Source organism: Artemia franciscana, chromosome 13 (assembly GCF_032884065.1).
Source record: "Artemia franciscana chromosome 13, ASM3288406v1, whole genome shotgun sequence".
NCBI classification, from domain to species: Eukaryota; Metazoa; Arthropoda; class Branchiopoda; order Anostraca; family Artemiidae; genus Artemia; species Artemia franciscana.
Genome location: NC_088875.1, coordinates 30,437,659 through 30,463,028, shown reverse-complemented (window position 1 = coordinate 30,463,028; position 25,370 = coordinate 30,437,659). Strand labels below are relative to the sequence as shown.

The 25,370-nt window shown below is 35.4% G+C and overlaps 2 protein-coding genes across 4 annotated transcripts in view; one reads left to right on the top strand and one right to left on the bottom strand.

The window, feature by feature from the left end:
* The first annotated feature begins 2,562 nt into the window (after positions 1 to 2,562).
* LOC136034787 (OCIA domain-containing protein 1-like) lies at positions 2,563 to 12,173 on the top strand. 2 transcript variants are annotated; one of them, XM_065716198.1, is made up of 2 exons: positions 2,563 to 2,676; positions 11,367 to 12,173. In XM_065716198.1, the coding sequence occupies exon 2, from the start codon at positions 11,380 to 11,382 to the stop codon at positions 12,055 to 12,057; it is 678 nt and encodes a 225-aa protein (XP_065572270.1). In that variant the 5' UTR covers positions 2,563 to 2,676; positions 11,367 to 11,379; the 3' UTR covers positions 12,058 to 12,173. The 2 variants fall into 2 exon arrangements, with proteins under 2 accessions (XP_065572270.1, XP_065572272.1); XM_065716200.1 differs by having other exon boundaries at positions 2,664 to 2,743.
* Positions 12,174 to 14,265: 2,092 nt separating this feature from the next.
* The window catches only part of LOC136034786 (acylamino-acid-releasing enzyme-like), a 63,657-nt gene continuing 52,552 nt past the window's right edge, over positions 14,266 to 25,370 (bottom strand). For both annotated transcript variants that reach the window (XM_065716196.1, XM_065716197.1), the window contains exons 12-13: positions 23,343 to 23,558; positions 14,266 to 14,506 (exon numbers count right to left, since the gene is read on the bottom strand). In XM_065716196.1, coding sequence (XP_065572268.1) covers positions 14,410 to 14,506; positions 23,343 to 23,558 — 313 coding nt within the window. In that variant the 3' untranslated portion in view covers positions 14,266 to 14,409. The remainder of the gene's footprint in view (positions 14,507 to 23,342; positions 23,559 to 25,370) is intronic.

Genomic DNA, 25,370 nt, shown 5'->3' with positions numbered 1-25,370 from the left:
CCTTCAACCAAATATTCTGTCCCCAGAGAAAAATTATTTTGTATGGTACTTGGTATTTACCAAGTGACATACAGTGATCGCAAATTCTGTAGGTCTGTCGGTCTGTCAGTTTCGGTCTTGCTAGCTTAGGCTTTTCCAGATAAGCTAGGACGACGAAATTTGGCAGGCGTATCAGGGACCAGACCAGATTAAATTTGAACTAGTTGTTTCCCCGATTCGACTATCTGGGGGGGAGTGGGAGGGTGGTTATTTTGGAAAAATTAGATCGGATCTTAATTAAATTTGATATTTAGATGGATATCATGTCTCAGAGCTCTTACTTTAAATTCCAACCGGATCAGGTGACATTCGAGGGGGACCTAAAATCTTGGAAAATTCTTAGAGTGGAGGGATCGGGATGAAACTTAGAGGGAGAAATAAGCACAAGTCCTAGATACATGATTGACATAAACAGAACCATTTGGGGGGGGGACGGAAATCTTGGAAAACGCTTAGAGTGGAGTGATAAGGATGAAACTTGGTGGGAAGAATAAGCCCAAGTCCTAGATACGTGATTGACATAACCGAAATGGATTCGCTCTCTTTGGGGGAGTTGGAGGGGGTGTTAATTCGGCAACATTAAAAAAATTGAGGTATTTTTAAGTTAAGAGCGGGTGACCATTCGTGAGGTATTTTGGAATTTGATATTAAGAAGGAACTTATGTCACAGATCTCTTATTTTAAACCCTGACCAGTTCTGGTGACAATAGGGGAGAGTTCGAGGGGGAAACCGGAAATCTTGGAAAACGCTTAGAGTGGAGAGATCGGGATGAAACTTGGTGGTTAGAATAAGCAAATGTCGTAGATACGGGATTGGCGAAACCGGACTGGATCCACTCTCTTTGGGGTAGTTAAATTTTTAAATGTGTGCTTACATCGTTCTTGCGTCCCCTTAAAAGTTCTGTTTCTTACGGTAATATTGGTTTGTCTTCTTTTGGATATGCAGACGACGTTCTTCTTGTTGCCCGGACTCGCCGTGGATTGCTTTATGATTTTACTATATTAACCATTGAACTATCTAAGATTGGACCGTCAGTTAATGCGTCTAAATGCGAGTTTATTTGTTTTAATAGCCCTTATGTGGTTGCTCCATTCGTTGCTGGGACTGCAATTCTGCCATGTTCTTCTTTAGTTAGTTGACTTAGTCTGTGTTTCGGTCCAGCACTTTCCACTACCTTTTCATCCCTAGTGAATCAAGCCGTGAAAAACCTACGCGTCGCTTACGGAAAAATATCCCCAAACAAAAGCCGTTATTACCGGAACGGTTTGTGCATGATTTATAACACTTATTGCGCCCCTGTTCTTTTGTTTTTATCAGGCATGGCTCATCTGTTTCGTAAGAAGAATCCTTATACTCTACGTGCGGATCATTTCAGATATTGCAAATTCCTCCTCCGGCTTCCTAGATGGCACCAAAACAGAAAAATAATTGCTCGATTTGGTTTAATAGACGTGCCTTCTCGGATTCGGTCTTCCAGTGATAATTTATGTAAAAAGACTATCTACTTTATTATCTACTTTTATATATATATATATATATATATATATATATATATATATATATATATATATATATATATATATATATATATGTATAGAATAAATACTTGAAGTAGTACTTGAAGTAATACTTAAGTACAATTTTGGCAAGTACTTGATATTTGATACTTAAGTAAGAATTTGGAAAGTACTTATTACTTGATATTTAAGAAAAAAACAATGAGTACTTAATACTTGATACTTAAGTAAAAATTTGGAGTACTTGTTGCAGCACTGATGAGGACTCTCCATGCCTTTGATATGCAGGTAGAAATATTTTTTCCAGCTCCACCATCTGTTGTCACAATAAAATCATGACTCTTGAATTCCCTGCCATTTCTACTTGTTTTGCCATCCGAGATAAAGCAGAATGGTTGAAGGTCATCACTTTTGTCTTAGAGCTGCTTATGATAGGCCCAATAAACTTCAAGGCTTCAGAGACATCTTCAACCATGTTTTGTAAACTGTCGATGGAGGTTTTCAGCAAGGCAACGTTGTCCACAAAGTTTAACTCTACCAAAGATTGAAGAAAACCATTCAATACCCCAAAGACGACTTCTCTATGATTTATCATGGCAATTTTCATTATCCAATCTATCACGTAGTTGAATAAATTGGGCAATACAGGACATACCTCTTTGACCTGAAGCTCAGTTTAGAACTTAGGAGCATCGTTTCCTGAGTTACTGACAAAAGTCTTGGTTTCCATGTACCCGCTTAAAAATATATCGATGAAGTCCTGTAGCACTACATATTCATCCTTAATTATCTATAGTTCCTTTCTGATAAGGGAGTCAAAACCAGCAATTAAGTGAATGAAAGCGACGAGCAGTCATTGATAATATTTTTGCACTGTTGCTGGATGAGCTTAGATCGTGAATATTATCTATTAAATAAATCTACTTAAGAGAATTATACCTAAGATTCTTATCGCATGGTCAATTAAAGAGATTCATCTATAGTATCCGCAAGCAGCCTTGTCTTATCTCTTTTTGTGTGGACCGGAACGAGAACTAACACTTTGCACTGGCAACATTGTGAAGCTACCCTGAGCTAAAACTTTGAAATCAAAAAACGCTACTATTGTAACCATTTAAAGTAATGCATTTTTTTTTTATTGTTTAGCAATGGTCTTTTAATCAAAACCAATTAAAACTGTAGTTAGGTAATTTTAATGCCAGATTCCCCTTTAAACTAATTACATAATAAATTTTTTACTTCAGTTTTATTTAAGTGATTTTTTAGGCTAGGTGCTTTCAGTTAAATTGAATCCTAGATTCCATTTAGGCTAATGCCTGGATTCTGTCGATTTTTATTCTTTTGCTTTGCAATTATTGAAATAATTTTTATTCTTGTATTAATCCTCTAGCTAAAAAAGAACATGGCATTTGAGCTGACTATCAATACCCTTTCCAAATATATTAATCACCCCCTGGTGAAACCAGGTAATGCTGGGAGTTAAGACAAAAGAAACACCTGGTAAAATTCTAGTTAATTGACTTCTTGCTATCTTGGAAAGGGTTTAGGTTAGGAAAATGAAACTTTCAGGGATGGGTCTACATGCTAAAGTATGTCCTGGGAAGGTATTTTGAAACAACTTAATCCACTCCTTCTCCCCCTAGAGGGCCCTGACCTTTGATGACCTTTAAAAATATGTGTGTTATCGGCTAAAAGTGAAACCCTGCAAAATAGATCTTCTGCTTAATTGAAGTACAACAAAATTGTTTTCAGCTTCATAACTTTGCTTAATTCCATTTTATAAGGTTTTACAGATATGCAAATACATTCCTAAATTTGAAAAAAAACTGATATGGCTCAAAATTCTACTCAAATAATAGGAATTGCATTTTTAGAACTTGGCTGAGTAAAAGAAACTAGTAACTGAAAATTAAGGTAAAATGTTGTTTTGTCAAAATTTCAATAGGTATATACCTGTCATGTAGGCAAATTTCAGGGCCCTCTAGAGGGAGAAGGAGGTGAGGTAGGTACTTTAAATACCTTCCCAGGACATACTTTAGCCTGTAGACCCATCCCTGAAAGTTTCATTTTCCTAGCCTAAACCCTTTCCAAGATAGCAAAAAGTCAATTAACTAGAATTTTACCAAAATATCTTAATATACAATTAAATTAGTGCCATTGGAGGTAAATTTATGGTAATGGTTATGATAGTCACAATTTGAAGCTATACTAAGACTACCTATACTGGATGTGTATTGTCTCAAAGAGTTCATCATGTCTACTTTGAGATTGGTAATTGGTTTGCCAGTTCTCTGCCTTGGAGTTTCTGGTCCTGATTTCAGCTGAGATAGATCTTCTATCTTCACCTTAGTCTGTGATACTTTTAGAATTGGTAGGTCTAAATCTCCTTCAAATGTCATTTCTGAAGTAGCACCCAATAGTTTCCTGCTATTCATATGAGGCTTGAACTATTTGTTTTTTCTGTGTTAGCTGCAACTAATCAACTTTGATTTGGAGAAGTGGTCAAATTCATTTAGTAGCAATTAGTTGAAAATCATTAAGGAAACTCAATCCTTGCTGTCTTCAGAAGCATTTTATCATCTTTAGCAAAACTTCATACATTTCTTCATTTATAGACAAGTGCAGGGATTGGTTTGACTTTTCTGGGAAAAGAAGAGGGCAGCCAGGTGTTCTCCTAGTGGGGATGCTAAGATTAAAAGAAATCTTAATGCTTGCCATTTTGAAAAATTTTCTCTTTATCAGCTTCAACCCTTATTTATACCTTATTCATACCTTAGTATTTTTTCACTTTAATAGGAAAAGTGGTTGTAGTTTCTTACACTTGACTGAACTGAAAAACAAATTTTGAAACATATTATATTGTATTGAAGTAACCCTTCCTACTATTAGGCTAATAATTTGAACTAAGAAATTGAAACTTATTTCACTACACAATAGAAGATACTGATACCAATGGTTGCAAATATTTATAAAACCTGACAGATTTGTTCATATCTTAGATGTAAGCACCCATAAGCTTTTCTTGTGCCTTTTCCAGATTAAGTTTTCAAGCCATCTGAAATTTCTGCACTTTTATTACCTTTAGCTTGTCCCAGGTATTGACAAAAAATTGGGTTTTTAAGCTGCTAATTTTACAAATATTAGTTGTACACAACAAAACAACAAAGGACTATCATCCTACACATCATAAACAATGATGTGAGAAGATTAAAGATTTTGATGCTATTATATAAATGGTGACTTGTCTTTCTTTTTGACATTAATGTTGCACATTACTCCACTTATTGGTTTCATCATGCTGTAACTTTATGACACATCTGCCACAAGGCTGGCAAAGCTCATGTATCTCCTTTTTTTATACAAAGGGGTCCCTCTCTTTATTGTATGTGTGGGATGGCAAACAGTACTCTAAAGTACAGTATCTCTGTAAGACAGGTCTATTTGATGCATCAAGCATGTTACAGAAAATCAAGGAACATACTTGCTAAACACTTATGTTTTCACCAAAAAATGACATGTTATGTACTTGTAAAGCTACATTTATTCTAAAATAGAAAGATGGAAAAAAATGTTATTGTTAGAGACTGGGATAAGCAGAGCAAATTTATGAACATTTTGCACATAGAATTACTTTGCATTCCAATGAACTTGTCTTTATCCAATCACATCTTAACATCAGAAGTTGAACTTCAAGATATTCATATCACAAACTGAAAGAGACTCCTGCTCCTAGAACTAGGGATTCAAGAATATACATCCACCATCAGTTATTTTCTGTGTTCCAAGTGTTGATAGCAAAAACAGCTAACAAGTGTTCTCAGGAATTTGAATTTGATGAAAAATATTCAGTTTTGGTGCAATGCATCAAAGTCTGAAGGTCAAATATATATTAGATCCTTGTTACAGAGCTAAAGAGGAGGGCAAGTCCTTAAATCTTTTCATTTTGTAATTGGATTTTAACATGCTTATCTATGAATATGTAAGCTGCTGCTACTAAAACATCAGGGCAGCACCAAGCTGCCTGAGGCCAGCATAGCTATGCATGCTTTTCCTCTACCCCAATCTATTCAAAGCCTTCCTGTTTACACCCTTCCAAGAAGTTACAATTTCTCTTAAATCTTTCTGTGGGACATCCTCCTGCCCCATTTGGGGAAAAAACTTGCTTTTTGTTCGACCCTAGATGGTTGGCTGACAAGGGCAATCTTTGGCAATCTGTCATCCTCTATCTGCGGAACATGTCCAAGCTATCTCAATCTTTCTCTCACTATAGCCCTAGAAAGCAGGATTGAACCACGTTTTTCACACAACTTACTCTTTGGGATACAGTCAGTTAGTCGGGTACCCACAAAAATCCATAGGTTATTTCTCTAGAAAATCATCCTCTGTCTTTTAGAGGACCCACGCTTCAGAACAATACTTGACCTCTTTAAACACTGTAGCTTCAAATATTCTAATCCTGGTTTGCAGAATTATTTTGCTATACTTCAAATTTTTTTTTCAAACTGAAAAAATACTCTTTATTATCAAAGGACATATTGTCTAAGAAATGTTGCTGTTCTTTGTGGTTAGGAAGCACTAAATTCAACCCCAAACACATATAATGGAAATATAACCACTTGTACAAGGTCTTGCAGATCTCCTTGTTTCCTCACAGTTATCTTGGTTTGTATTTAGTGCAGCTCTAAGTGAAGTATTTTGTGTGTCAATTGTATCAGTCATTAATCAGGAACCTAGTGTGTCATCAGATAAATTGTGTTTGTTTTGTTGTAGCTCAGTCAACTCAAGTTTTGTTCCTATCCCTTTAAATTCACTAAGATCTCTTGGATTCCAACCTTTTGCCAACCTCAACTGTCAAATTGCAGAGGAGGAGCTGATGTCTATGATAGGGAAGATATCTAGGTCATTACCATTAATCATCCTATTTTCATTGTACCTTAAATTGAATGTACAATTGTACATGGCTTGATATTGTTTTTATTTTACGAATGTTCATTTCGGGTGCATTTATAGAAGCCTAAGTAATCATCATTGTCCAGGTCTCATTGTCATCATTCATTGTCCATTGTCATCATTGTCCAGGTCTCTTAAGTCTATAATTGTTGGTGACTTTATCCTCTCCAGAATGAAATAAGTGAATGCTCATAGGGATCATCAAGAGCTGCATATTCCCTTTTTGTGCCTTACCTATCTGGTTATTTCCTTATTCAAATGGTTGATAAACCTACAGGAATCCTTTTTGTGATCAGAATCTATTTTTGTTAGATCTTATAATTTTTAGTAATATCAAGTCTCTTCTCAAAAATAAGACTTTTTCTCCCTATTTCAAACAATGAACACTGAGTTACCTTGTCTGTATTGTCTATGAATAGTTGCTTACAACCTAAGCTTTAGCCTCAAGAATAAACAAGCATCTTCAAATAAGGTTGGAAATCTTTACATTCACCATTGGCATCAATTGAGGACAAGGCATGTACCCTCCTAAATTCTTTTGCCCCTCCCTAGATTTCAAAAAACACGTTTTTTTGGGGGGGGGGATTTTCATTGAAAAATGCCTCATTTTGGTGCTTTTACTGAAGAATCGAAAAAATTAAAAACATTTGCCCCCCCCCCTAGATTTTGAAAAACAAATCCCCCCTAAATTTTCATGAATTGACCCCATTGATAGTCACTCTAAGCTGCATTTGAAGGTAGCAACTAAAACCGGCTAGCTTGAAAAGCCTCAAATGGTTGACTTAAAGGTGAAAAGAAAACTATTGAATGGATAAAAATTGAAAAGAAAAGGACATTGTCTAAACAATGAGTTAAACTTGAGTTAATTTAGCGATTTTTTTCAACTTGACCTGTTTTCAACATTTCAAACCAAACTCTTTGTTGTGTAAATGGCTTGTCTGTCAGTAAAACTTGTAATCCCCTCTCCTTCTATTTTGGATTGTGTCCTCTCTGAATCTGAGGGGTTTAAATTTGGTATTGCTTGCCATATGCCAGTCTTAACCTGTACTAGCAAAGTACAAAGGTTATTTGTTAAGGGGTAGATTTGTCTAAACAGCTCTAAATGAAATTTAACACATAACATTCCCAAGTAAAAGAGACAACTAATCCCAATTAGTATTGGTAAAGAGTGAAATGGCAACGTCTGGCTTGAACTACATATTTATAAACTTTTTGACCTCAATTATTTCACAAAACTTGTCAATATGCATCATCTGTGACATCAATTTTCTATTCTGTAATTGGACTTTAACTTGTTTATCTATGGATACGTAAACTGCTGCTACTAAAATCTGACCGCAGCACCAATCCGCCTGAGGCGAGCATAGCTATCCAAGCTCCTCCCTCATCCCAATCTATTCAAAGCCTCCCTCTTTACACCCTTCCAAGAAGTTACAATTTCTCTTAAATCTTTACTTAGGACATCCTCCTGCCCCATTTGGGGACAGACCTGCTTTTCGTTTGGCCCTAGATGGTTGGCTGACAAGGACAATCTTTGGCAATCTGCCATCCTCCATCTGCTGAATATCTCCGAGCAATCTCAATCTTTCTCTCACTATAGCCCTAGAAAGCAGGACTGAACCACATTTTTGACAGCTTACTCTTTGAGATACTGTCAGTTAGTCAGGTACCCCAAAAAATCCATAGGCTGTTTCTCTGGAAAACATCTAGAAAATCCTCCTCCGTCTTTTGCCCACGCTTCAGAACTATACGTGACCTCTGTAATCACTGTAGCTTCCAATATTCTAATCTTGGTTTGCAGAATTATCTTGCTATACTTCACAACTTTTTTTCAAACTGATAAAAAACACCATGGGGCCTTAGATGTTGTACTTTTAACATCTTTACTGCACCCACTGTCTTTCCTAATAATACTACCCTGGCAAGGGGAGCTGTCTACTTGAAAGATCTTTTCATCATCCAACATCAGCTCTTCACCTTTACTCATTCCCATTCTTAGCAACTTAATTTTCTTAGCATCAATTTTCAAACCTGTTCTTGCTCCCCCAAACTCTCAAAACCTCCAAAACTTCATTTATTTTGTTCACTTTTTCATCTAGGATCCTTACCCAAGTCAAGGAGAGTTTTACTTCCCTAATTTATTCCATGTCCTCCTTTACTAATAGAAAATTATTCATGTAATCATGAATACAATGCAACCCAGGTAAACTCCTGATTTAGTACAAAACTAGCTACTAACTTTATATCTTATCTTAACCTCAGCATTGTTATTTTCGTACATAGTACTAATCACTTTAATGTATATATCTGGTATGCCATGCAAGGATAAGACCTTGAATAAAGCTCTTCTATTGACTGAATCAAATGCTTGCTCATAATCAACAGAACTGAGGACTAAAGTGATTTGATGACTTGGGCACTTCTCAATTATTAATCTAAGAATGAAAATTTGGTCAACACATCCTCCTTCTTTCCTAAAACCACACTGTTCTTCTCTTAAAACTTTATTTATAGCATCTCAAGTCTAAAAAGTTTCATCAAGTCTAAAAAGTATCATTTCAGTTTGTGTTCATCATTTTCCACATTTTGTCATTCAGTGACTATTTGGAAACCCTGTATATTCAGAGTGTTTTAATTTAATAATTTCCTTGGTTATTATTAAATTGATTGTTGGGACCCTTTGTTTGTTAAAGTTTTCCTAAAATTGCTGGGTATTTCCCCTTTTCAAAAATCATATTCATAATTTTCAGTTATTTATCTCTAACTTCACAACCAACATATTTAAACGAAAAAACTCATCTACCAAACTATCTTGCACCTGAGCCTGATTGTTTTTTTTAATCCTTTTAGTACTGTCACTTATTCTTCCTCACAAAATAAATCTTCCTTCACTTCCAAAGTTTCACAAACTTTTCATTCCTTTCTGTATCTTTTCCTGTAATGTTAGAACAGTTTAGCATATTCTCAAAATCTTCTTCCTGTCTCTCTTTAAATCTTTCCTTACCACCAACTGTGCCCCTGTTCCAATCTTTAACCTTGACAAGTCTAGATTGACTCTTCCCTCTCAATTATTTAACATGGCAGCACAGTATTTTACTTTTATGCTGTCTTCCTGCATCTTCTTGATTTTCAGTAATTTTTTCCTTAGCCTCCACTTCATATCTCCGTAATTCGTATTTTAATGCTTTTTCCACTTTTGCTAGATTTGATAAACACAAACCATTTTCACTAATATTCCTAATGATGTTTCTAGCTTTACTAAGACACCATCAGTGAATCCACATACCATTCTCCTAAAATTATTCCATCCATCTTCTGTATTGTCAAATTTTAGACTCTCCAATTTAGTTTTAATTTGTTCCTGGAAAATTTCTCTCAGATTCTCAACCTGGAATCTACCAACGAAATAACTTTCTGGAAGGTGGCTATTTTCCCAAATTTCAGCTTTAGATTAACCCTAGACACTACTAGATGGTGATATTTATTTTAGTATCAGTAACTGCACTCCTATAAACCATAGTGTGTTGAATCAATCCTGCCAGTCCTCGGTTTCCAATAACATAATCACTAAAGATAGCTGTCGTACCAGCATGTGAATACCATGTTAACAAATGAGCCATTTTACAAGCAAATACTGTATTGGTTATAACTAGATTGCTGTACCTACAAAATTGCTGCAGTATGTAACCATTACTGTTTTCTCTTCCTACACCAAATTTACCTGGGCTTGAATACCATCTATCCCCGTTTCTACTGACCTGTGCATTAAAATACTCAAATAAAATACCATGTTTAAATAAATTCTATATCTTTCCAACTCCTGGGATATGAGTTTCTAAAACTCCCAATAAGTCCATTTTGTAGTGTCTGAATTCGTCAGTCAAAGTGTCAATATGATAGTTCTTCTTTAATGTTGCAACATTGGAATTTTTATATTATTTGAATCATTGAAATGATTATGGCCTCAGAAATATCAATGATCCCAGAATCAATGCAGGATGGGGACTAAAACATCTTAAGTCTTCACAAACCGCTTAAGCCAGCTTGGAACCATAAAGCAAGAAATCCCTGGGACTTCCAGTATGAGTGGAGGCTTTGTGCAATCCTGAGCCCATCTTGGTCACAACATGGTTTTCCACCCTAGGCAATGCTCTTCTATCAATAATAATTGAAATCCTGCATAAGAAATCTCAAGCTTATAACCTCCGATTTATTATATATTCATGCCTACAATTATTATGCTACTTCAAAGAGGCAACCCATAATAGACAACTTAGCTAGGAAGAAGTTTTTCAACCCAAAATAACCTGCTAAAACAAACCAAATCCAAAAGAATTATCCCATTAATCAGAATTAAGTGCAAACGCTGTGTGGTTGGATAAGCTATAATTCACTCAAGGAGCCCCATTCCTCAAGATCGCCCTGCAGCAGTGTTTGCAGTCATGGTATTTTTTAGGCAAATTCGTGGTAGGTCCACCCTGACACCACTGTGAGGTCATGCAAGGAGGATTTTCCCCTTTGTAAATCTGTAAAGCTAAAAAAAGAAAAAAAAAAAACAGACTACTACCATTTTTTTCTTTCCGGGCCTCCTAGTACCCATGACCTATGTATTTTTACCCCCCATCCTGCCAATCTTGGTGGCCCTGTCATAGGTTATATAATCTTTACTTATCTCCAAATTTTCTTCTTTATCTTATTTCCCTGAAGTCTTGTCGTTAATTGTATTGCATAATTTGTTTTGTCTTTTTTGTTAGCCTATTGTGGGTCATTTTGACCTAAGGTCTTTAAATAATTTTGAGTATGTTTTGATAGCTGTTAATATTTACAAATGAACTTGTAATCCCATTTTCTTCTTTTAGGAGTGATTTAATCATGGCACAGCAAGTTCAACAACCACAATTCCAATTTCCTAAGCTTTCCAAAGAAGATCAGAAAATATATTCAGAATGTAGATCGGAAAGTTTTTACTACAGATGTGTCCCTTTTGCATTTGGCTTTAGTGCTGCCACGTTGTATGCAATAAGGAGCGGTTTTTTAAAAGCTAGCCCTCGTTTTGGTGTTGTGCCAAAAGTACTAGCTGCATCTTTTCTAGGCTATATTGCTGGAAAAGTATCCTACTCTAAAGCATGTGCAGATAAATTTATTCGATCTCCTACGAGTGAGCTGGGTGATCAGTTGCGTCGTCAAAAAGGTTTAAAGATAGCCGAATCTGACATAGATTCTCCTGTGGATTTTGGAGTCCGTGTTGTCACACCTCACGAAACTCCTGATTACGAGAGCTATGGTGATCGTCCTTTATCTGGATTTCCAGACACATACACTCCATCATTGGATTTGGACTCGCGGTTCCTTGACCAAGGGGTAAATAACACAGAACCAGAAAAGGCTGTTAGCTACGACGAGCTGCGTCGCAGAAACAGAGAGGAATATGAAGAGCGTTTGAAAAGACCTGTTATGCAAGAAAGGGATGTCCCTGCTATGCGTCCACCTCCCAGAGTCATTGAACCTCGGCAGCCAAAAAACAAATATGGTGATAATTGGGAAGGTTAAGAATCCATTCTGACTTTGAGACTTATAATAACTAGACTTGTGATTCATAGAGTTACTCTGAAGCAGGAGAGCTCGATGTTATATTTTTTTTTCATTAAATAGAAACTTGATGACGAGCAGGTTTTTTCTCTTTTTTTTTTAAAAAAGCTTCATAACATCGAATAGCTTGCTATTATCTGTTAGCAGATTTTGTTGAAAATATTATCGTTGTTTCCTCATAAATGTTTGAGCTCAAGTTCTAGCCAATAATCTAAACGCTTACAATTCCAATATATTCCTGTTTGACATTTTTTCATCATTTCGAAGCTTAAAAATCCTATATAGCTTGAATGGTGATTTCAGCGGCAATGAAAAAACGGTCTTCCATGCACCGAAATCGTTGTCTGACCTGCAAAAACTTTACTGTTGTCCGTTTTTCCAGTAGAAAAAAAAAAAATTAACTGGTCATCTCTCTTTCCTGTGTCCATAGATAATTTCTGTAATTCCAAAATATTTAAATTTCAAAAATTTTCCATTACCCTGATTATTAGCATCTTAGACAAATTCGAAATAAATTCTTAAGTTCATAAAGTTTTTAGTAACAACTTCTGAAAAACTTTTTTTTGTGCGCTCAGCATGAACAGACATGTAGAATATTGCCTGAGCAGGCAAAGATTTGGTAAACAAAAATGGTGCTTCAGTTCAATGTATACAGTTATCTTTTCATGGTTAACAGCATTAGCTGCAATCTAGTAAGGAGCGACCCCAAGCCCGTAGTAATCGTAAGTGTAAAAGCAAGTAAAAAAAAACTTCCTCTGATAATTTTTTTTCTTAAATTACTAACTGGTTCAATACATTAGGGGAGATATCTCACATAAACAAGACAGCGTGCAAACAGTCGCATCATTTCAATTCAATTCAATCATATATATTTAAACAAAACACATAATTGCATTTACATAATCTGCCAGGAAAGCACAAAAATTGCTTGGCTAGGGCAGATTTGCACCCCTCTGAATTTTCCCCGTCCTAGATTTTGAAGATACCTTTTTCGAGGGTATTTTCATTGAAAAACGAAAAAAAACCCGGCAAATTTCTCCCCTACACATTTTTTGAAAAATCCATTAGGAACCCACACCCACCCTAAATTTTCTTGAATTGATGCCACTGTGCAATCCAAATAAGCATTACTTTACCAAACTGTTTTCAGCCAATGAGCCAAAGTTCTGCCTTCGTGTGACGAATTTAAGCTAGAATTTAAAATGGAAAGATTAAAAATACTTCTCTTCTAAAAACACACATGGTGATCCTTATACTTCATAAACTGGCTCGTATTAGGGACAATCTTCGTGTGTAGTTACTCGCGCAAAAACTCCTATAAAGCTTAGAGAGAAGTCCAAGGAATTTACAGACATCGTTAAAAGCTATTTTTCCCTTTCCTTTGCTGGAGTAAACTAACTTTCCCATGCTCAGCGATTTTGGCTGTTTTGAGTAATTCCGTTAACATTCCCAGCGAATGATTTGGTAAGTTGTGTTGGACATGTCCATCAATGCCCTGAAACATTTGACGATTCCCGAGTCTCCCAAAACCAATGGGTTGGTTTTGAGAATCCCCGAAAAACTTGGGAATTCCCAGAGTGCCCCAAAAAAGACTTTGGCTCTCAGAGGCCTCCACAAAATTTATTGCTGATAAAAACGGGTGATACTGATTCCGTATTAATATTAGCGCTATTTACATAGCGAAATTCGTGCAATTTAGAGTTTTTTTCTGGGAAAGTGGAAGCACTTATGACCCTCCTAAAGATTAGCAGACAACAATACATTATATATTAAGAACGTTACCACATGCACTGCATTTATACTATTGGTTGTAGAGAACAATACGCACAATTATATTGAGCATAATGGGTCATTCCCTATTCAAGTAATCTTTAGATAAGTAATGGGTGTTTTAATTTGAAAGGCTGTTTTTTTTTAAGCTTTTATAGTTTGAAAGAGCCATTAAGTAATGAAAATATAGAAATGAAAAAAAAAAAGAAACGTACATTGTTTAAAATGAAAAAGATTGAACTGTAGATTGAAAACAGAATGCATTTGTATTTGAGCAAATTTTAGGTAAGATACGGCTATTTTAACCCGGCAGAGCTATTTTGATCTAAAAGAATAGAATATAAAAGATTTTTTTTTCGGGACTAAAGTTTCCAGAAAAAAAAAAATGAACAAGACGTATTTCCTGAAATATTTAATCAATTCATAAGAATGGCACATTTCAACACTTGAAGTATCTAATACAGTTACAAAAAAAAAGGAGAAAGAACTCAAGAATATCACGGAGACGATCACACAAAGGACTGTACTGATTCGCCTTTTTGTTTAAAGATTTTCCTGAAACCAATTGGCCATGCTTATCATGTAATCCATTTCATTTCCAACTTTAGAAATGGGATGACAGTCATCATAAGAAAGCAATCTAAAAAAGAATCAAATTTGATAAAAAGGTCGTGTTTTAATGAGGTAGTCTACCATTGGATACGGAGAAATGAGAACTTCAAGGTTACTAGTCGATAACGCGCTAAGACAGCCTTACTTGAGCTTTTTGAAACGACCATGATCTCAATGCTCTTTTATTATTCAATTTGCAGTCTCATCTCTTTCTATTTTAAATTTATCTATGATTTAGTGATGAGACAATACATTATTTTCCTCGTTTCCGATTCCAATAATATTTATCTCTTTTTTATAGTATCAATAGCAATTATGATGATTTATGTAGAAGTATCACCTAAGTTTGTATTAGAAATGATTCTGATAGAAGAGTCAAAATTTCAGGCTTATAAGCTAGTAACGAAGAATAATGCTCAAAACTTAATCAGGATTCAGGATATTGAAGTTCGTTTTCATAAGTGGTATGGCTATGAAGCCCATAAACAAATGTCTAATCAAGCAGTTCGTGGTATCGAACTCTAACTATGCAGCGCCTCAGCGGCTCATTAGTTACCGAAACACTAATAAATAGGCTTTTTATAACAATAAATGCATCAAAACAATTGAATTTTTATGCTGATTTAAAATATATAAATTCATCAAGTTTAATGTGACCAGTCAATTTTTACGAACCTTGAAAGTTTGCCCAATTTTTGAAAGAGGCAAGACTCTCCCATCCCTAAACGTCAAATAATCTTAATTAAAATCAGATTCAGCGTATTAGAGAAGCCTGACGTACACGTTTCAATCTCCTATACAAAAAATATGGAATTTCGTTTTTTTTTTTACAAAAAATGGTTCAATAGGAGAGTCGTAATAAGACGTGTAATAAGGTGGGTTACTCCCACCGTTAACCCGTGCCATTTAACCAAACACTTGGAAAACTAAAGTTTCTATGACTATCTTAGTCCTATGACTATCTAACTCAGTTCTGTCCTAGGAATGACGCATGAACGGATGATAGATATACTTATCTATAAACAAATGAACTGGAATCGTCTTTATACAATCCTAATAAGGGCTTATACTATATTTGCCTCTCACTCAATCGGACTATCTGTCTTGGCCTTTTCTACAATTAGCCATGGCTTGATGCCCACAACTGCTTGATTCTAATTCAAAATCAACGGACTGATTTTGAGTTATTATTCCATAGCTTATTTGTTCGTTTGTGTTTTTCCTTAGGGATGATCGAATCGAACCACTGATCCTAGAAGATAGACAGAGGGCTCCTTTGATCGGAAATCAAAAGCTTTAGTGCCCTTTTTAAGTGAGCAAAAAGATTGGAGGGCAGATAGCCCCCTCCCACGCCCCTCTTCCCCCAAAATCATCCGATCGAAATTTTGAAATAGCTATTGTTCAGCATACTTGAAAGGTCAAATTATCATGCCTTTGGGGATAACTTAACCCCATGGGGAAAGGGCTTCAAATCACGTATTGTTTACGTACAGTATTTGTTATTGAAAAGTACACATATATTTCGGGGAGAAGGGGGGAGATTTTCCACGGTGATAATTTTCAGTCGGTAGGGAAGCGAGGAGTTTCCGGGGGTAAGCTTTCCAGGGGAAACCTTGCACTAAAGATTTTGCCGGAATTTCTATGCGCAATTCTTTTTATTTGTCTTAATTTGTTTTTACATACTAAGTATAACATGTGAAGATGTTCTGGGGGAAATTTTGAGCGGAGTTAAAACGCAAGGGTGGTTCAATTAGAATAAGAAGCTTTTTTAAAAGTTTCTAAAATGCTTCAGCGTGAAGACCGAGGTATTGAGGAGGGGGCAACCCCCTCATATATATATTATTTCTGTTCGTTTTAATGTTGCTCCTTACTATCAGTTGAAAAAACTTTTGTTTATTCAATAACTGTAAACCAAAGGACTGTATTTTCTCGGTAAGTTTACTTGCTTCTTGTGCTGATATGGACTGTGCCTCCTGACTATGTTAATGGTTTTTTTTTTGACAACTGTAATTGATTCTAAGTATGAATTAAACAAAAAAACAAGTTTTTTTAAATGGAAGTAAGGAGCGACATTAAAACTTAAAACGAACAGAAATTACTCCGTATATGAAAAGGGCTTTTCCTCCTCAACGCCCCGCTCTTTACGCTAAAGATTGACTCTTTCCCTTAACGCTATTTTTAAAACAGTAAAAAACTTTAGCGTAAAGAGCGGGGCGTTGAGGAAGAAGAGCCCCTTCCATATACGGAGTAATTTCTGTTCGTTTTAAGTTTTAATGTCGCTCCTTACTTTCATTTAAAAAAAAACTTATTTTTTTTTGTTTAATTTCTGGACGTTTTCGAATTAATACATGTTTTGATCTCGGCTCCCCGCACATAAATAATTAAAACGAAATTTGCATATTATTTTTTTGGGCTAAATGGCTTTTTCATAGTTTTAATCGGAAGATTTTGAGAAAAAAGGAGCGAGGGAGGAGGCCTAGTTGCCCTCCGATTTTTCGATTACTTAAAAAGGCAACTATAACTTATAATTTTTTACGAACGTTTTCATAAGTAAAAAATATACGTAACTTACGAATTAAATTACGTAGCGAACTTCTATATTAGTATGCTTTTATTGCGTATATGAGGGGGCTCACCCCTCGTCGATACCTCGCTCTTTAAATTAAAGCTTAAATTTTGTCCTAATTTCTTAAGAATGACCCCTGAATCAGAAAGGCCGTAGAATAAATAGTTGAAATTACTAAAAATACTTTAGCGTGAAGAGCGAGGTATTACGAGGAGGTAAACCCCTCATATGCGTAATAATTTCTGTTCGTTTTGAGTTTTAATGCTGCTTCTCACTTTCAGTAGAAAAAACTTTTCATATTTATTTTTCATTTTTTTTTAAATAATGCTAGAAAATCCTGCGCCCTTTCCATTGAAGTCTCTTTCCCCATGAGAAGTTCCTCCATAGAAAGATCCTCCCACGTAACTCCTTCCCCCCTCAACTCTCCCTCCCAAACCAAATAAAATACCCATGAAAACGTCTGTACACTTCTCAGTAACCATTACTATATGTAAACACAGGTCAAAGTTTGTAACTTGCAGCCCCTCCCACGGGGACTGCGTGGGAGTAAGTCGTCCCTAAAGACATAGTTATTAGGTTTTTCGACTATGGTGAATAAAATGGCTATCTCAGAATTTTGATCCCGTGACTTTTGGGAAAAAATGAGCGTGGGAGGGATGCCCTCCAATTTTTTTGGTCATTTAAAAAGGCCACTAGAACTTTTAACTTCCGTTAGAATGAGCCCTTTCGCGACATTCTAGGACCACTGAGTCGATATGATCACCCCTGGGAAAAAAAACAAACAAAAAAAAAAAAAACAAATAAACACGCATCCATGATTTGTCTTCTGGCAAAAAATGCGAAATTCCACATTTTTGTACGTAGGGGCTTGAAACTTCTACAATATGTTTCTCTTATACGCTGAATCTGATGGTGTGATTTTCGTATGACTTTTAGGGGGTTTTTCCCACTATTTTCTGAAATGAGGCAAATTTTCTCAGGGTCGTAATTTTTGATGGATAAGACTAATCTTGATGAAACTTATATGATTAAAATCAGCATTAAAATGCAATTCTTTTGATGTAACTATTGGTATCAAAATTCCATTTTCTAGTGTTTACTATTGAGCCGGGTCGCTCCTTACTACAGTTTGTTACCACGAACTGTTTGATTACTGTCTTTAAAGAAATGTATCATCACTACCCTGTTACAAGCTTGAATGTATTATTTCCATTCAATGTCGTTTTCACGAAACCATAGTATTCCAGTAATCCCCAGTATCCCCTAGTAATTCCAGGATATAATCTACACTATCTTTAAAAGTTTGCTGTTTTTTTTTCGCTGTTTCAATTCAAAAAGCCCTCATTTCTTGAAACAATCTTGTTCTTAAATAAGCAGAGTGATCTCTCCACTTGTTGTTTTTTTTTTTTGCTATGCTTTTTTTTCAGAACAAAATAAGGGAAGAGATGTTGACAATTTTACTGAAAAAAAAACTTTAGCGTAAAGAGCAAGACGCCGCAAAGGGGATATCCCCTTTAATATACGGAGTAATTTCTGTTCATTTTAAGTGTTAGTGTCACTCCTTACTTGCAGTTTAAAAAACTTGTTTTTTATTTCGTTTCTGAACGTTTTTGAATTAATACATGTTTTGATTTTGGCTCACCACACATGAATAATTAAAACGAAATTTGCATATTAATTTTTTTTGCTAAATGGCTTTCTCATAGTTTTGATCGGATGATTTCAATAAGAAAAGGGGTGGGGGAGGAGGCCTAGTTGCCATCCACTTTTTGGCTTCTTCAAAATGCAACTAGATTTTTTTATTTTTTGTACGAACGTTTTGTTAGTAATAAACATACATACTTTACTAATTAACTTACGTAACGAACTTATATATTTATGTATTTTTGTAACGTATATGAGGGGGTTTGCCCCCTCGTCAATACCTCGGTCTTTACACTAAAGCTTGAATTTTATCCCGAATCTTTAAGAATGACCCCTGAATCACAAAGGCCGTAGAATAGATAGTTGAAATTACTAAAAATACTGTAGCGTAAAGAGCAAGGTATTGTGGAGGAGACGAACCCTCTTATAAACGGTATATTTTATATTCGTTTTAAGTTTTAATGCTACTAATTACTTCCTGGTGAATTTTTATTTTATTTAGTTTCTCATTGTTTTTTAAATAATGCTAGAAAATCCTGCACCCCCTTCATTGAAATTCAATTCCCCATGATAAATTCCTCCACGGAAAGATCTTCCCACGTGACCCCCTCCCCTGACCCACTCCCAGCCCAACGTGACAATGTCCCCCTGAAAACGTCTGTACACTTCATAATAAATATTACTATATGTAAACAATGGTCAAAGTTTGTAACTTGCAGCCCCTCCCTCTGGGACTCTGGATGATAAAGTCGTCCCCAAAGACATATTTATTAGGTTTTAGAATAAGCTGAACAGAATGGCTATCTCAAAATTTTGATCCGGTGACTTTGGGAAAAAATGTGCGGGGGAGGGGCCCTAGGTTCCCTCCATTTTTTTGGTAACTTGAAAAGGGCACTAGAACTTTTAGTATCCGTTAGAATGAGCCCTCTTGCAATATTCTAGGACCACTGGATCGATACGATCACCCCTGGAAAAAAACAACAAAAAACAACAAATAAACATGCATCTGTGATCTGGCTTCTGGAAAAAATTAAATAAAAATAACTTTTTTAATGAAGTTTTTACTGTTTTCAAAAGTAGAGTTAAGAGAAAGAGTCAAACTTTAGCGTAAAGAACGGGACAGTGAGGAGGAAAAGCCCCTTTCATATACGGAGTAATTTCTGTTAGTTTTAAGTTTTAATGTCGCTCCTTACTTTCATTTAAAAAAACTTGTTTTTTTTATTTACTTTCTGGACGTTTTTTAATTAATGCATGTTTTGATCTTGGCTCTCCGCACATAAATAATTAAAACAAAATTTGCATATTAATGTTTTTTTTGGGTAAATGGCTTTCTCATAGTTTTAATCGGAAGATTTTGAAAAAAAGGAGAGAGGGAGGAAGCCTAGCTGCCCTCCAATTTTTGATTACTTAAAAAGGCAACTAGAACTTTTAATTTATTTACGAACATTTTATTAGTAAAAAATATACGTAATTTACGAATTAACTTACGTAACGAACTTCAATATTCGTATGTTTTTATTGCGTATATGAGGGAGTTCACCCCTCGTCGATACCTCGCTCTTTACACTAAAGCTTAAATTCTGTCCCAATTCCTCAAGAATGACCCTTGAATCACAAAGGCAGTAGAATAAATAGTTGAAATTACTAAAAATACTTTAGCGTAAAGAGCGAGGTATTACGAGGAGGTAAACCCCTCATATGCGTAAGTTTCTGCTGGTTTTTAGTTTTAATGCTGCTCCTCACTTTCAGTAGAAAAAAACTTTTCATATTTATTTTTTCATTGTTTTTCAAATAACGCTAAAAAATCCCGCGCCCCCTTCATTGAAAGTCTCTTCCCCCATGAGAAGTTTTTCCATGGAAAGATCCTCGCACGTAACCCCCCCCCCCACCTCAACTCTCCCTCCTAAACTAAAAAAATACCCCTGTAAATGTCCGTACACTTCCCAGTAACCATTACTATATGAAAACATAGGTCAAAGTTTGTAACTTGCAACCCCTCCCACGGGGACTGCGGGGGAGTAAGTCGTATCTAAGGCACAGTTATTAGGTTTTTCGACTATGGTGAATGAAATGGCTATTTAATCCGGTGACTTTGGGGAAAAATGAGCATGGAAGGGGGCCTAGGTGCCCTACAATTTTTTTGGTCACTTAAAAAGGACACTAGGACTTTTAATTTCCGTTAGAATGAGCCCTCTTGCGACATTCTAGGACCATTGGGTCGATACGATCACCCCTGGGAAAAATAACAACAAAAAAACAAATAAACACGCATCCGTGATTTGTCTTTTGGCAAAAAATTCCACATTTTTGTAGATATGAGCTTGTAACTTCTACAATAAGGCTCTCTGATACGCTGAATCTGATGGTGTGATTTTCGTTAAGATTGTATGACTTTTAGGGGGTATTTTCCCCTATTTTCTAAAATGAGGCAAATTTTTTCAGGCTCGTAACTTATGATAGGTAAGAGTAATCTTGATGAAAGTTATATATTTAAAATCAGCATTAAAATGCGATTTTTTTATGTAACTATTGGTATCAAAATCCCATTTTTTCAGAGTTTCGGTTACTATTGAGGCAGGTCGCTCCTTACTACAGTTCGTTAGCACGAACTGTTTGATTAATTCCATTCCAAGAATAAGTTCAAATGAAATGGGGAATTGAGCAACCCCCACAATATTGAACTAATTTCTGAATATCTCATAAAAATATATTTTCTATTCTTAGAGCTAGAGATATTGGAACCTCTTTTGTACAAGTTACGGCTGACTCCCAGCTACCTTGCATTAAGTATATCTGACGCTAGAGATGCAACCTAGCCAAACACATATGCAAGATTTCTCAGGCAATATGTGCAAGATTGTCTGAGGGGTAATTCTAGAAAATCCAAAACAGAAAAAAAAAATCTGAAATGCATCAGAAAATTGCAAACAATTTGAGATTCGTCGGGAACCCATTCTCGGAGGCTCCCCTGTGTACCTGTGACTTTAATAAAAAAAAAAAGATTCCATCGACTCTAAATTTGGCTCTAAATTAGTCTTACTCAGCTGAGGACTGCTATACTGTTTGCAGAACTAATACTTGTAAATTTAACTATGGTCACGCTAGTATACATTACGTGCTAAAGCGACAATTGTTGATTTTCAGTCTTTTTTTAGATATACAAAGATTTGGAGAGAAAATTACCTTCTATGTTTAAAAAGACTGAAGTTTTAAATTGTAACAAACTTAATTGAAAGAGTTACTATAGAATTAGTTGACAAATATGCAAATATCATAGTACGAAACTTTAGTAACATATTAGGGAATTCCTTTCCAGCGAAATAAAAGAATTCCTTTCCAGGTAGAGCCCTTATCGCTCTATAGCAATTGATGCCCCCACATCATATCAAGCAGAAGCTGGAGATACCTATCGTAGACATATTAAAGGTATCGTCCCACGCTCCAAGCCTGATTCGGGAATTACGAAAGAAATTGTTCCAAGGACTTTGGGGGGACATATCATCCCCAGAGGCATAGTTTAATGGACCTGCCGACCATTTTGTACAACATGGCTATTTCAAAAATTTTGATTGAATTCCTTTGGAGGGGGGAGTATACTAAAAAACGTATAGAAAAAAAAACAAAAAAAAACTCAAGTCTCTTTATTAACGACCCGAGTGCAGGGGAATACTAACACAGTTGTAAAAATCAGGATCCTTTTGTGCGTTTCAGTTGTTACTTGATGTTCGTCATTAGTTTTTGTTTTACTCCTCAATGTTACACCCCAGGTAAGAACCGATTGACACAGCAAAACAATTTATTTCAAATAATATCTCGAGTGTTTAGGATGGCCAGGATTTGGAACGTGCTTGTATAAATATTGATATCTCACGATTAGTGTTCCACTTTTTTTGTGACTATGAAGTGACTCTACGGGTTTTGCCCCAACGTATTTTTCCAAGTATACACTTTCACATCATTTCAAATAGTTGGTGATAAATTCTTTAAGCTCCAAAAATGTGATTCATTTCATTCCGTCCTTAAGGTAGGCCTTTCGAAGTATACTTTAAAAAGGGGAGGAGAGGGACAGTGAGAAGATTGTAGATTTTGTATGGGGTGATATGCACATCTTGTACAAAGCTATGATTTTTATGTATAGGACATTTTCAACCGAGAACTACAACCTTAGAGCTTTGTTTCGAACAAATCCAAATTTTAACATCAAAGGACTGGCCGCACCCTTATCCCCCACTTGTGGTGTTAAAATTTACTGAAAAAAAGAAAAGAATTTTTTTTTGGTTACTCTAATTGGAAATATGGAATGATTTTTCAGTTTCTAAAATCGACCAAAATTTATCAATTTCCAACTAACCACTTGCTGTACTGAAGAAAGTTTAAATATTAAGTAATATCAATAGTACAATATTTTATTGAGGTATAAAGATGACTAATTTGCAGGAAGAGTTTATTTACATTTCTTAAAATTGAATTCAAATTATAATTGTTTGTGTTTTTCTTATGTTTCTGTTTAGTCAGGAGAGAATTTATTTTTAAGCACAATTGAGCCTATTTGTAAAAAATAATTGGCACCTTAACAGAATTGAAAACAGTAATTTAAAATATAAAAATAGCACATTTAAAACAAAGAGAGTGCAAATAGACCAATGAGACTTACTTGGTTTTGACCCCTCTACTTTTCAAAGAATAATACCACTCTCGTCCCTGAGAGGCAGGAACGCGAAGGTCTTTCTCACCAATCGCTATTAAAGTTGGGGCTTTGACTTTATGGGCATGAGCAATAGGAGAAGCTGAAAACATTTTTTGGGCTACTTCTTGTGTGTATGAAGAATTTGCAAAATTATATTCACCAATTCCAGTTTCGAAGAAACACCTGCAAGATATTTATAAACGGAAATTACAACACACATGATACATTGTTGTTCCCAAAACTAACTGGCACACTAAACATTTTTTTCAAAATGAGCCATTACCTTCCCAAGTCTTTTAGGAAGTTTATTTATTTATTGGCACCCTTGCATCTCTTTTGGAATATATTTTCTGTGCGTTTGAGCTATTTTTTTTTAACTTGCAAGTTTGTTTAGTAAAAAAAACTACTAAATAAATGTGTGCGATGGGGCCATTAGCACAGGCATTATACTGGGCTCATCCTGAAACTTGTTTGGGGACATTCTTCATGCTCGAGCACAAAAAAACTCGACATTTTGTTGGCAAGATAGTTGAGCTATTAAATAAAAAAAATATCATATAATCTTCTTTGTAACTTAACTTTTTAGATTGTTATATTACCATCAGTTTCTAGTTGAATTCGCATTTGAACCGGTCGTAAGCCTATACTAAATGAAAATATGAGCAAAAATCGGTATGAAATCTAAAAAAAGTGCTTGAAATCTCAAAAAGCGCATTTTTGTTCAATTAAGAATCCTTTATATTATTTTTTTACAGCCTTATCCTGTTGAGTTCATTCGACAGAAAACTGGAAGTCCTAGAGCTCTTTTCAAGGAAGAAAATTTAACGGAGGGTAGCCTGCCACCCCTTCAACACCCCAAACGCCTCCATGCACCCCTGCAGCCACGTATGGTATCGGTCCGAAATTTATAATTCAAGGGTATCATAATCTATACAGCCTAATGTTGTAACTGGTAAAATTGGTTACGGCAAGATTGAGTTTTAAGTATTTTTACCGTCATTTTACAAACCCACCTATTTCACCGGTATTTTACGCGTCTTACGTGTTCTACCGGTATCTTACATATTTTACTGACATATTCTACGAGGGCTTTTTTACAGCGAAAAAGGCACAAAAAGGTTGGCAGTTATAGGTTTGGATATGATTTTGTTTTGTGTACAGCGGTATTACCCAGTTTAAAAGGCCATCTGTCTGACTTCAGTCGCTTATTATAAGAACGATAAAGTGTATTATAGTATAGGTAATTATAATTTCGAAATGGTGAAACAGTAGCTGAACTAAAATTATATTAGTTCTGTGAGCTGTTAAAGACAGAAGGGGCTACAAGGAGGATAGACATATGACAAACAAGAAAAAAATAATAAAATTAAATAGCCGAGAAAATGAGGGTAATGTCAGCCAGTGAATAGAAAAGGAGCGAAAATGACAGAGGCAGATATTTCACCATGGACTTCCGCCTAGCCGTCTTCAGTACTTAAAAAAAAGAAGGAAAACTAACCTTTTGAAGAAACTCTTAACAGAACAGAAGAAAGAATGGATCAAATAAACCAAGCCATAATAAATAAAAGCCTATTCACCAATTAGATTGGGCAAGAATTTTCTGCTTAGAGCTTGACTTGTCTACTGACCTAATTTTCATCAATACTGTGGTCAGATGATCTTATTTTAAACTGAAAACAAAGTTATTTGAATCCTTTAATCTTAGGTTATTGTAAGTTGTGTTTATAGGAATATCTCCACTATCTCTATTTAAAGCAAGGTCTCTATTTATGGATTTTTAATTTCAATTGCCTTTCAAATAGAATATGGGAAGCCGTTTGCTTCAGATATTAAAGTTGCCTATCACTAAGAACAAAATGATCTGGATTTTCGACGATATGGAGGGCCAAAGCAAAATCAATATACTCATTTTTATTTTAATTTTCACATCCCAGAGAAATCTTGTGTTAATGTTGTCGTTCCCCAGGAGTCGACGATTACCCTCCCTTCAGAAAA